At 43.5% G+C, this 13,428-nt stretch overlaps 1 protein-coding gene across 4 annotated transcripts in view; it reads left to right on the forward strand.

The window, feature by feature from the left end:
• Positions 1 to 1,264: 1,264 nt before the first annotated feature.
• ralgds (ral guanine nucleotide dissociation stimulator) overlaps positions 1,265 to 13,428 on the forward strand; it is a 42,428-nt gene continuing 30,264 nt past the window's right edge. The window contains exon 1 of one of the 4 annotated variants that reach the window (XM_035165137.2): positions 1,265 to 1,402. In XM_035165137.2, the coding sequence (XP_035021028.1) occupies positions 1,382 to 1,402 (21 nt within the window). In that variant the 5' untranslated portion in view covers positions 1,265 to 1,381. Of the gene's footprint in view, positions 1,403 to 7,639; positions 7,873 to 11,946; positions 12,290 to 13,428 lie in introns of those variants that run through there. The other 3 variants (XM_035165135.2, XM_035165136.2, XM_047341258.1) reach the window with 3 other exon arrangements.

Below are 13,428 nucleotides of genomic sequence, written 5' to 3' on the forward strand. Positions count from 1 at the left end.
TAAGATAAGATAAGATGATCATTTGTCAGTCACACTATCAGGTTAAAGTAAAAAAAGACAATATAAACAAAAGGAAATACTAAAGAAATAGAAACAATATATACCATGTAAACTGAAAATATACAGGGTGGACAGGATTTATTTACATGTGTTTATTTGATGTTTTGATACATTTATTTTTTAGATATAGTAGTGTTTATATTTATACATTTTTGTCAAATAAAATTAAGTGTAATTTATATCCTTAGACGTGTTTTCCTCCCAAACGTAAAAGTTGATTATATCTTTACATTAATTTATTCATTTACAAATGAAGAGTGATATTTAATAAATGTGTTTATTTACTTTTTTATATATATATATTTAAACCTTTCTCTAAGAATACAATAAGGTGTCATTGTTTAATCCTTTTACGATAAAATTGATATTTATATTTTCACATTTGTTTCATTACGAATAAAATACAGTGACACGTAGATCTTGAAATGTCTTTATTCATTTTATTTATTTATATACAAACCGGTCCAAACACAAACTGCGGTGCGTTCAGGGCCTCTGTGTCGTGCTACGTGTGGTGCGTTCAGGAGCGTCGTTGTTCTGAGACGCTCGTAATATCTACCACCACCGCAGCAGCGGCGAGGAGGAGGGCGGCGTCAGAGGCGGCAGAGGCGCGTCAGAGGCGGCAGAGGCGGCAGCGGAGAGAGCGGAGAAAGCGGAGCCTCCTCTCAGCATCATCCTCATCATCCAGGCTCCAGTGTGACGGTGGTCCAGCCGACCTCACCCCCCAACCAACCAACCACCCACCCCCGGACTCAGCGCTCTTCACTGGGATGTCGTCGAGTACCTGCGGGGAGGATTCGCTCCGGGGAGCCGGAGCCAGAGGACGCGTCTCCGGAGCGGAGCGGCGATGGATGCAGGCAGGAGCGGACAAATGAGACGTGATCATCGCTGGGTGTAGCCGTCTGTGCTAATAGCGCTGCGAGGCTAACGGTAGCTAGCCCTCCTCCTCTCTCCTCCTCCTCCTCCTCCCTCCTCCTCCTCCTCCTCCTGTCTCCTCCTCTCCGAACCGACGTGTCTCAGTCTTTTTTTCCTCCGCGATGAACTCACAATAAACACTTTATTATATTCTCCCGGGGACATGCCGGAGACAGCGGGGACATTTCTCTCAAGGATAACGCACCGGGGCCGTGTAGTGCTAGCATCCCGAAGCTAAAACCCCGCGAGCGTCGGTCACCGTCGCTCTGTTTGTCCTCCCTCCCGTTATCTCTCCTCCCTGCTCCGTGAAGAAGAAGAAGAAGAAGAAGGAGAAGATGGTGTCAGAGGAGGAGTGTGTGTGACGGCGCGCGGATACACACTCCATGAAGGTCATGATACTGAGAGAATGATCATGCTGGAAAAACAGGTAGGAGCCACACACACCTGGGAACATCTGCATGTGTCGATGCAGATGCGTTTCCGATCGAGTCCCGCTGTGGTCGCGCAGCTGATCGGTGTGTTTTTCCGCTGATGACCCTGATGCACTCGTGTCTGTCTCTGTCTCTGTCTCCGTCTCCGTCTCCGTCTCTGTCTCTGGCCTGTTTCCACTCAACCTCTCTCTTCTACCATCAACACCAGCTGCTGTGTAATCCACTGGGAAGCTGCAGGAACCACAGACCGTCACAATTAGTGATTTATGATTTGACATATTCATCCAGCTATACATCGGGATAGGCCTCTAATTGATTTCACATTAATGGTGAATATAGTGTAGTAAATTGTGTTGAGACACAAGATTTCATTAAACATTTATTTTACCGTGTGTTTAATTTAAATATCCAACTATTCGGTTCGTGTAAAAACAAGAATCATCTTCGTTATCCATTAACTATTTATTGACAATATTTTACAAATTATTTTTTGTCTAAAAATGGCAAATTTCTAAAGTGATGTTTCCATTCGCTTATTTTCTTCCACCAACATATAAAATCCAAAGAGGTTCAGTTTACGATATAAAACGTAATAAGATTCTCTCGATAATTAACCTCAAATGTGAGGATTTTGCTTTTTTATCTCTGTTTATTATTAAAAATTCAACATATTTTGTTTTCTTCTTGCTGTTGTTCGAATGAGCAAATGAAAACATCGCTTTGGGAACCTGCGATGAAAATGTGTAATTGTAAGACTAAAAGATTCGTAAAAATATTGAAATCAAAATGTATTTTCACAACAACGTGTGTTTTCACACAGTGTACTATGGTGTATCGATCAGCGATATGAAATATCTGTGATATATTAAACTATGAGGTACTAGGTCAGCACTTACAGTTATAAATTATGGCATAGATATTTTCATTTAATTTGGCGATCAACAAAAAAAAATATCTGCAAAGGTTTTGATAAATGATTAAGAATTTCCAAAGCACAAATGTCAAATATTCACTGGGATCCATCTTAATAAACGTTTCATATGTGATAGAACACGAGACATTTAAAGGCCACAGGTTTGGGCTTCATCATCAGTTAAAGCTGCTCATGAACTAGTGCAGAAATTATTGATCTTTTATTGAAAGAAAATTAACAATCAGCTTCTGCAGTCTAATGATTTACAGCTTTTCTCGATCCTGTGTCGTTACAAACTGATTCAGTTTGTGTTTTTACACATTTATTCACACAAAATAAGCAAATGGCCGTCAACACTTTGGCCTCTGGGAACTTGCAAAGTTCCAATATTTTAAAGACTAATTAATGATTAAGGAACATAATCAATAAAAAATATGGTGTTGTTTCATTTGCCAGATATTAACTCACTGGTGTTAATGTTCAGACTCAGACTCAGTTTCTGTTCTGCAGAACAGAAACCTTTCAGGAAATATAGTTCAGTCAGAAGCATTCATATCCTCCTCTGTCCAAGAACTGTGTGTGTGTGTGTGTGTGTGTGTGTGTGTGTGTGTGTGTGTGTGTGTGTGTGCGTGTGCGTGTGCGTGTGTGTTTGGAGGATATTACTTCCTCTTGTTTACTCCCCGAGCAGCATCAATGACACAGTGTTGGGTTTGAGCGTTTTGAGATGCAAGTGGATGATTCTCGGTTGGTTGTGTGGTTTCCTTGGAAACGACTAAGTCAGCTCATCCATCAGTCGCACAACAGGAAATTCATCGATTACAATTAGACGAGTTGTTTGATATTGATTGTTTCTCTGTGTGTTCATGTGCACGTATGTGGCCACGAGTCGTTCAATTCTTCAGGTCATCATCAATGCCCATTTAATGATATTAATTATTCTACACATCATTGTTGTGATGATATCTTTAAAGTTCACTCTGTGAAGTTAAATGTGGTGAACGTTGCAGAAATCAGGTAAACACCACGAATCGGTGTCAAAGGTCAGCGCTGAGATTTGTCTGTGAGGCGAGCAGGATGAGAGCTGCTGCTTCAGGATGTGGAGACTCCCCACTGACACACACACACACACACACACACACACACACACACACACACACACACACACACACACTGTGTTTCGCAGTTATCCTTAACAGCCTCATTAGGATCTGGCTTTGGTCCCTACGAGGTCTACTGGTCCTGATAAAATCTGTGTTTATACAGGAATAGGTCCTGAGGAGGTGGCAAACACATGCACACACACACACACACACACACACACACACACACACACACACACACACACACACACACACACACACACACACACACACACAGCCTGGATTTCACTGTAAACAACCCTTTCTCTTCTGTTCTCCTCCACGTAAATCCTGTTTCCTCTCGCTGGTGTTATTGTTGTTCATCCTCCTTAGAGACATGTATTTGCCGTTTTTAACCGTTGTCAGAGTTTGAGATAAAGCTGTAAGCTTCTCTGCACGGCGCTCCACAAACCCCTCTGTTCCTGAAGCTTGACTTCACTCCAAGCATATCTGACCTCTTTGTCTGATGGAATGTGACAAGAATAAGACATTTTTTTCTCCAGTTTTTGGTCCAGGGTTTTTTTTGTTGAGCGCTTTCTCTTTTTTGTCCGCAGCGTTAGTTGTGTGTGTGTGGAAGAAGAGCCCGTCCTTGACATCTTGTGCACAGTGTATGAGCAGTGTTGCAAAGTGCAGGGGCGCTGATAAGACAGCAGTGTTTTGCTGTCAGACTGTTTTTCTCCTCAGCTGTTTGTTCAGTCAGAAAAACATACATTTGTTTTTCTGCTCTTTAAAGCCGACTGTCCACATTTGTATTTTCAAAGTGACTGGATCAGGTTTGTGTGTGTGTGTGTGTGTATGTGTGTGTGTGTGTAGACACTAATCATTTGCAGACGTGTGTGTTCATGCTGACACGAGGAAAGTTCTCTGCAAGACAGAAACATGAAGTCTGGCTGCAGCTCATTCTGATTATTTTCCAGATTTTGGAGATGTTTTTCCTTCTCAGTGACATCTGCTCTGAAACACAACACATGACTCCTGATCGGAGGTGAATCTCCTGCAGATTAATCATATTTCATGTTGGAGATTAGTTTAAAATCTCACCTCATTGGATCACACGCTTTAAAATACATGATTGTCATAGCAATGTCTCTGTGGGAGGCAAATATCCACTCTCTCTTCCCTCTGTGTCTGGTCTTCACCACCTCTTGAGGAAATTATCTTTGCTCTTTAGCAGTTAGACGTGACACCATGTTCACCAGCTGCACTTTAACTGTGTCTTTGCTGCAGAGAGGGTTGTGAACTATGAGCTGAAACTCTCCATAAAGCTCAGTAAAACCAGGTTCAGCTCATAATTCTCTGCAGGTTCATGAAAACAACTGACCCCATTATGACTTAAAGCAGCTTTAACAACATGATAATATCTTCAGTCCATTTAGCAGCACAGCAGAAGTAAAGAACACTGAGGATGTATCTCACATTAGGTTTTAAAACAAGAAGTACAACTTTTGAACTTTGAAACTTTGAGGGGGGGTTTCTCCACCGAACGCTGCGTTCCAATGGAACAAAAGCAACCAGCTGTGCTGACAAAAACACAAGATAAAATCTGAGCTCGGCAAACACAGAATTGCACAGTCGAACAAATTCTGAAAAAGATTGTGTGGCGAATGGTGTGATTCTCTGAGTGAATGCACCGAATCTGGAGCCTCGTGTTGATTATACAAGATACAATACGTCTGCAGCTTCCTGCAGCTTCCGATTGTAAGATTGGACTCTTTCCCCTGTTGCCTGTTGAGCTGTGAGTTGTTTTGGACGTGCGGTCACATCATCGTTGTCGCTTACAGTTTGCAGTCACGTGTCTCAGACGTCTTGTGTACCTGCACCCCCCCCCCCGTCTGCTTTTGTCTGAGTCCGCAGGAAGCCGACCTGCGGGTTACAGTCTGACTTCCTGTCCTGGCTCGGCATCTGTAGAGGAGGGAGGAGGAGAGGAGGAGGAGAGAAGGGGGGGTGGGTCGGTCTTTTTTAGCCCTATGAAGAGCCGGCTTTTCCTCCCTGTTTCCATGGCGACCGCTCTCCTACAGTATTCAGCCGTGGGACGGCCTCTGCATCTGAAAGCAGTTCCCAGTGGTGTTTCAGAGCCTCTTGCTCTTTTTCCTTCAGCCTCGCTCGTCTTCCCCCACTGTCTCTGTTTTTCAAAAGCAGCAGCACTTCATCCTCACTCGTCGCTGTACTTTAATAAATGTCGAACATCATTTGCATGTGAATCAGGGCTGAGTTATGCCTTTGTTTCCTGTTTGAATTCCTCGAGACTACAGGCTCAGACTTGACGCCAGCACACGCTTTGAGATGTTTAGACTGTAAATATACAAACAGTAGACGAGTGAGAGAAAGCTTTTCAAATGAGGAATCACTGAGCACTGTGCTCTTTGTGTATTTAGCCGGATCATTCTGTGTTATTTTGGAGTGTATTTCCCCCAAAGACACAGTTAATAATTACACAGCATGGATGTTTACTCCGAAATGGGTTTAGTTTTTCCACATTTGCAAGATGATGAAACATAAAAGCCCAAAATGTCAAACAGAAAGACCGACTTGTTAGATTGGTGAGATAAAGCAAAACCCCACAGAGGCTTTCAAAGACAAACTACAGACACGTTTGACAGCCCAGAGGAGACCTTATTATTCAGGTCATAGCAAACTTACTTCCTGTCTATCACCGTCTCTGTCATTTGGGGTAAAGGCATGTGACCTACATAATGTACAACAACAGGAGCCTTCGAATTCTGGCTGCAAGGAGATAATGAAAATAGCAAAAAGCCGGTTGAGTCCAGATCAGTTGTGCTGCTGCGTTTGGGATCCCTCACCTACACACAGATGTTTGTTCAAGTGTTCGTGTGTTTTAATTTGTTGTTTGATGATATAAAAACGGGGTGGAACGTCATGATTGACAGCTGAGACTGACTTGCGATTGGTTGAGCGTGACAGTCGTGACGATAGCGTTTATATTCGGGATGTGATACTTGTGAATTTGACGGCTCGATCCTTACCGCACGGACTCTGACACCAAATGATGTCATCGGCACAAGATGACGTTTGTATCCAACGTATTTTAGCTTGGCCTCTGGATAGTGGGAGGAAGAGACGTGTTTCCCGTCTCCAGTTACAGTCTCTGGTTAACGCTGTCACACAAGTGGCTGCAAAATCATCAGTGTCAGACATCTGATCACAACTCGACAGTTCAGAGAGAGAGAGAGAGAGAGAATCAATGCAGCTCTACAATGATATAAGTTTTGACTCATTTGAAATAGTAAAGAAAACAGAGGGATGTGTAAATCAATGTTGATATTGCAGCCACTGATAAATCAACGTATGTGAATGAGTGAGAAGAGTAAAGTGGGGCGTGCATTATCGGCAAATGTGGGTCATCGTGATGTCAGGTGTCCAGACTGCTGATGAGGTGTTTTCAGGGTTTTCTGTTTCCACAGACGCTTTTCAAATTAGCTGAACGCACTAGAGGAAAGAAACTCTGCCCAAACATCACATGTAACCTTTACGTTAGCGTGGACAGCAATCGCCAGTGTTTCCTTCCAAAATCCTGAATGCGATGGACAGGTGGTCTCTGAGTGTGACGGCTCGACCAGAGAGAGAAAGAACGAAAAAACAATATCCAGATGAGGGCTGGTAACCTGCCAGAAGGGTCTTCACATTTATCAGCAGCAGTAAGGAGAGGGGAGATTCATACGTGAGACCCGGTCGCCCTGTTTCATCTTTAATGGGCTCCCACAGACAGTCTGGCACTACAGAGCCGTCCCCTCTCTCTTGATTAAATCGCTGCAGCATAATGAAGCAGAAGAGAGTCAGACGGAAACTCAGAACCCCTCTGTGTACCTGCTTCATTGCATTTGGCAAGATTTCCCTTTCTTCCCTCCTTCTGGCAGACGCATGCGGTTCTGTGGCAAGTCTGAGCGCTCGAGTCTGAGCGTCGCAGAGGCGAGAGAAAGCAAACCCACTGCGGTCGTGGCAAAACAGCTGAGTGCTCCTGAGCCGTGGGGCAATACCTCCAGAAGACGGAAAGACAAGAGAGCAGCTGCCGACAGTTAGGACGGTCCCTGGTGGGGCGAGGAGGAAAGACGAGAAGAGGAAGAAGGAGGGAGGGGAACAAGGGGAGTGCGGGGTTGTTGGGAGGAGGAGGAGGAGGCGGCGGAAGGAGGTGGAGAGGTTTCTCTTTTTGTCTCCGTCTTCAGTGAGAGGAATAACGAGCGAGCAGCAGGATTGCTGAGTTCCATCTTGAGTTTTTTTATTTTTTTTTCATTTTATTTCTTTCTTCGTTTCGTTAAATGAGCGGTGGATTAGCGGCTGCGTGCTGCCTTCAGTGTGCAGCATGGAAACCAAGTCCCTGTTCAGCCTGCACAGAGCCCTCGCTCAGCCCGTCAAGATGTGCATGTTCGATTTCCCCGTCACTATCCTGGACGACCTGGTGAGCTCTGACTCCATTGTGTGTGTGTGTGTGTGTGTGTGTGTGTGTGTGTGTGTGTGTGTGTGTGTGTGTGTGTGTGTGTGTGTGTGTGTGTGTGTGTGTTTACATGTTCAAACAGATTGTGTATGCATGGCTGCAGGTGCTTTATTATATGTTTCTGTGTATGCATACAGTGTGTGTGTAGCTGCATGTGCACTTCTGGCTGCAAACATATATTTATATGTAATTGCATGTATGTGTGTGTGTGTGTGTGTGTGTGTGTGTGTGTGGGTGGGCCTATTTCTATCTGTGACTGTGTATATGTCTAGTCGTGTTTTTGTGCTCTCATGTGTGACGTACTGTTTACAGCAGAGTACATTAGAACATGGTGTGTTTTGTGTGTGTGTGTGTGTGTGTGTGTGGATGGAAACAATGATCCCAGCTGATTGCTCTTCACATTAACCCTGCGGGACAAATTGTGATTTTTGAATATGAATATGGGCCATACAAGCAAAATGTGATTGATTATTTCGCACCTCTGGCCAATTAGGTTTCAGTAAACGACAGTCACATGACTCAGTAGCAGCACATCTGGACAGGAGGTCAGATCTGCAGGTCACAGATTTAACCCCCCCTGTTGTTTTCATTTCCTGCGGTTCATCAACTCACAATGACTGTTTGTCCTCAGGTGGTTATTCTTCTGTGATATGCAGCTCTTGTGTGAACGCGACCTTCATCCAGTTGTGTATCTTTGTGCCAAACTGCCACTACGTCCAATCCCTGCACCCCCAGGCAACCGTCTCCCTGCTGAGGTGCCTGTGTCCTCTGATATTTTGACATGTTTGGACGTGTCTGGATTAATCCCGGCGGCGCCTAATGAACGTGGTCCTGTGTCGGTCTGTTAATGAGTCCTGAGATTTAAAACCGATGCAGAGACGAAGACACGTCCTCTGCTGTGGTGGGCGAACACTTGATTAACGACGATAAGGGAGTTTAGAGGCTTGTTTGTTTCCTGGTCACATCCTGATATCAAACCCGCAGAGTCTCCTCATCTGGGACTGAAGTGTTTTCTCTCTTTTAAATGATTCTTTTTTTGTTGATAGTTTTTGAACTTTTAATTCGTGACTTCTGCTGTTTTCCGGCGTCCTCGCTTTAGCTGAAGGGCAACACACTCACACACAACTGGAAAACGACTTACTGTTTACTCGTATAAATATTGCAGGAAAGTTTCTATAATGATAAAAACAAAATGCGACATGTTGCAATGTGAACAAATGAATAAATGTAATATATCATGTGACTTCTATAAAGACAACAACATAGTGAGCTCATCGGGAAAAGAAAGAAACGTCATTGTCGCAGGATTATGACGTTGGGTGTGAAAAACTCCACAGTAAATTTTAAACGTTTATTTTACACTTCTTATTAATACTTTAATGTGAAAAAAACCCCCTACAGAATGATCATCTTTAAATGTAGAAATCAACTTGTGTCCCGCAATTTGTGCTGTGATGCTCTGCTCGTATTTACATTTGTACATTTCTCTCGTATCTCCGCCGCGAGCGCAATGCATGATGGTCGATATTGCTCGGTTAGTGACCATCGCTTGCACAAGATTTTTCATGATGCATTATGGGAAACAATGAGTGCACTATAAAGAGTATAAAAACTACTCCAAACATTTGGACACCACTACAAAATGGCAAACTCACTATATAGTGATTAGTGACACAGCCCATCCTCTCGTTGTGTCCTCTTCTTCTGCAGCAGTTCGATCGCACCTGACTTGAGAATTGGCGCCACCTAGCTGTTTATTATGAACCTACCCCCAATATTAGCAGAGTGGAAGGTGGAAGCATTAATTTGAGTTTTCATGAGCTAATTTTCTGCAAATTTGAGCAAAACATGTGCTATAGTTGATTGGAAACATGACTATTTTTGGAATATACATGAGACTCACTGCCTCCGTATACAGCCCTTTCTTTTCTTTGCTTCTGCTGAAGGTGGCACGCCAACCAGCGAGCCTCAGACCAACTCGGTACTTTCTGATAGTGAGTCATTCAATCCTTTTCCTGTATGTCAGCTCTGGTCCTTGAACTGGTTCCATTGAGGTTTGTGGGAACCTCAGTGCCACCCAGTGATCCAGCCCACGTTTTCAGCGAAACGTCGTAACCAAGGATGCGTCATGAACATAGCGTGCTACACGGTTCATAACAAAGATAAACAACAGAAGCAAGATGGTGGATCATCATAGTGAAATCCTGCAAGTGTTTGTACTCTTATTTCAGATATTGTGTTTCCAACCCGTAGAATATGACACACCCGCTGATTTTGTCATGGTTTGCTTGTAAAAAGCTGAACCAAATTATTTTTGGATGAAATGTTTCAAATGGTTTCAGAATGAGGTGACTGGTTCTGAGCAGATCCCCTTTCATGTTGGTGCAGGGGGCTGTAGCAACCACTCAGAGGGTGTTATTATTATAACCTCCTGTCTTGTAAACACAATGATGACTGAAGTGTTTGGCAAGTGACAGCAGCACCTGCTCCCAGCAAGAAGAGGAAGAGTTAAACAGAAGTCAGAGTGACTGTCGGCCGGCTCTTAAGGAAATGAATGGATGTCTGCAGACTGGTTGATAATGCTCACTGTGACCTTCATGACTCGTGTCAACCACTTTGTTTAAGAGAAATAAAACAGTGAGACAGTTTTCAATAAATAATAAGTTGTTGTAAGTGGAATTAAAAAAAGTGCGATCTGGCAGAAGGAACAGTCATATTTCAGTTTTTAATTTAATGCACAGTTGGACTCCTTCCCTCTGTTTCAATAATGATTTTATATTCCAGGCAGGAAATGCACTGGTCCCTCACTTGGTTGATATGAAGTCGTCAGAACCAACCAGGTCCAAAGGGACATGAGCAGACAGGCCAGAGTCCAGAAAGGTCAGACGAGGGTAAAAAAAACAAGCCAGACAGAATAAACAGCCAGGAGGGAGGAGAGAGACAACAGTGGACAAACTGGCAGAGGGACGATGACTCAGGTTTGTATACAGGGGGGGGACTGAGGACAGGCTGGTGGAAGTGGAGGAGCACGTTCAATCTCAAAAACGTTCTCCACCGTGTTGAGCGTCATGTTTGGTCCAAACTGTGCAACAGGCTTCGAGATACGATTTTCTCTTGTTCTGTGGGTGTGTCGAAGGTTGTTGTCCAATCAGCAGCGACGTGCACATAAACCCTGCTGCGTTAAAAAGGCAGCGACGTCATTGTGAAGTATTAAACACATATTTAAATCCAATGTCATCATCTACAAGATTTCATCCACAGAATGACTTTCTCAGCTGCCATCGTTTACGTTTGATAATATTAAAATCAGATGCAGATCCACACTGAGCTGTGTAGTTTAGAAAAGAGGAGGAAAAACATTATTTAAAACAGTTTTAAAAAGCACAAAATAAGAGTACAGCGCCAGGAGATAGAAAAATAAACATGAAAATAAAATAAAAAATCTACACCAGATCGCGTGTCTGCCTCAACAGCACATTATGAACCGCAAGAGGAAATCCTCAGAAAAGAGGAAATCCTCAGAAAAGAGGAAGAGGGAAGAGAGAAACCAACACAACTGAAGGAAACACATAATAAAAAGAAATGAGAAATAGTAACAAGAAAGGAAATCTACACATAAACAACACAAAAAAAACGTAATTCCCTTTCAGCCTCACAGGAAACCAACCTGCAGTTTGTTTCATTCCACAATAGAGTTTGTGTTTTCTGAATTGTTTGGTGTGTTTCCTTTAGTCGCCGATGATTTGATATTTAAAATATGCACAAATTAATTCAGACAGCATTAATTAAAGCTGAAATGAATTAATCTTTTTAATCACTGTTGTAGCCAGGCTGCAAGCAGTGTATGTTTTTTATTAATGGATAAATCAAGTGCAGAATTACATCCAGATGAGAAACGTCTTACTTTTTTATTTGACTGAATGAATGGTTTCACTTCACTGTCCAATCACTGATGAGCCTGAGGAGGTAATTCCCATCTGTTGGCAACCGGGGAAGTTTTTTGAATTCCCCAGCATCTTTAACTTTCATTTTCAGTTCCGGCTTCACCGGGTTTCTCCTTGTTGTCATTACAGAGACGTCTCACTTCACCTCTGACAGACATGAAGAGACCTACTTTCTTTTTTCTCCCTCGTAAGTTAATTTTTTCCAGTGTTGTTGACACAGCTGGTAGAGTAAACACGTTCGAGCAGAGCACTGGCGGAGGTTCGGCCAATCTGTGACGAGGGGAGTGGGAGCGAGCGCTCGAGGACGGTTTGGATCCCGAGGTTTCTGGTGTCTCAGTGAAATAAGCATGTGGGCCTGCGGACTGCTGGTCAGGACAAGTGCCTGCTGGGATGGAAAGGATTATTACCAGACAGCGAGGAGAGAAGGAGGCAGACAGGTTGGATCCATTAATGTTTTCTTGTTTTGTCCCACACGAGTCTGACTGCTTGTGGTTTATAGACGCGTTGAACTTTGGATCTGTGTCACAAGAGTTGTCCTGCTCGTCAGGTCACAGAATCTGGTATTGATCACTTACCCCCTGTTTTTATAATAATGATGATAATAATGATTAACTTTATTTATATAGCACCTTTCCAAACATACGTGTAAGTTAAAAATGAATAGATGACTCATTTTCCTTCAGACTTGACTTTGACCTGCCCAGTGTTGTTTTTTACAACTTGTTCCAACACAAACCTGACTCAGAGATCTGTTAAAAACAGGATACAGGTGAGTTCTTGAGTGAACAACCTGTGAATATGCACAAACTCCTGCGTCGCACTGTGTCTTGTCTGCAGTGGATATAGATCCCTGCATTTGAAATGAAAGAGTCGATGCTTCACCGACTATAATCTGATCCCATTATCCGTGACTTCAGTGTCCTGGCTTCTCCGCGACGTGAGGTCTGACCTCGACAGCCTGCTCCTGTTAGGAGCTGTCAAACTGAGACAGCAGGAAGGGCCGGACGCCAGCCTCTCCTCTGTCCACTTCCTACCTGCTATGACCACGAGATTTAAAACTCAGCAGCCGTGAAAAACAATACCTAACTGAGTGGTTTTTGAAATATAAAACAACCCCCTGATGATGCTGTCCAATCAAATCTTGTCAGGAGGGGATGTAGTCGGGTGAAGGTCTCTGTTCGGAAAGAAATTATCAACTTCTTCAGGATGTCTGGGTTCAGAACGTAATTTCTCCCTGAGGATTTATGAAATGTGTTATTCTTACCTCCTCCCTCCCACTCAGCCGGTCAGGTTATGTCACCCCAGCACCTGTCAATCATCTTGATGAGCTGTCGCCTGGCTGAGGTAATCAGCCGACATGCAGCCTTCACTGGTGTCAAAAGGGGCGAACAGAAAATGTTCTCTAAACGTTTAGCTGCTCCTCCGTTCGACTGTTTTCTTCTGTGCTGCTTCTGCTGCTCTCGGACTGTTTGCAGGTAGCAAACAAAGAGAGCAAACAAAGATGGACGACATTGCGGCTCCCAAAGTGAAGCCAAAAGTTGTGTCTCAATTCCGCGACCTCAGCCAGTGGCATCCT

Source organism: Hippoglossus stenolepis, chromosome 9, assembly GCF_022539355.2.
Source record: "Hippoglossus stenolepis isolate QCI-W04-F060 chromosome 9, HSTE1.2, whole genome shotgun sequence".
NCBI lineage: Eukaryota > Metazoa > Chordata > Actinopteri > Pleuronectiformes > Pleuronectidae > Hippoglossus > Hippoglossus stenolepis.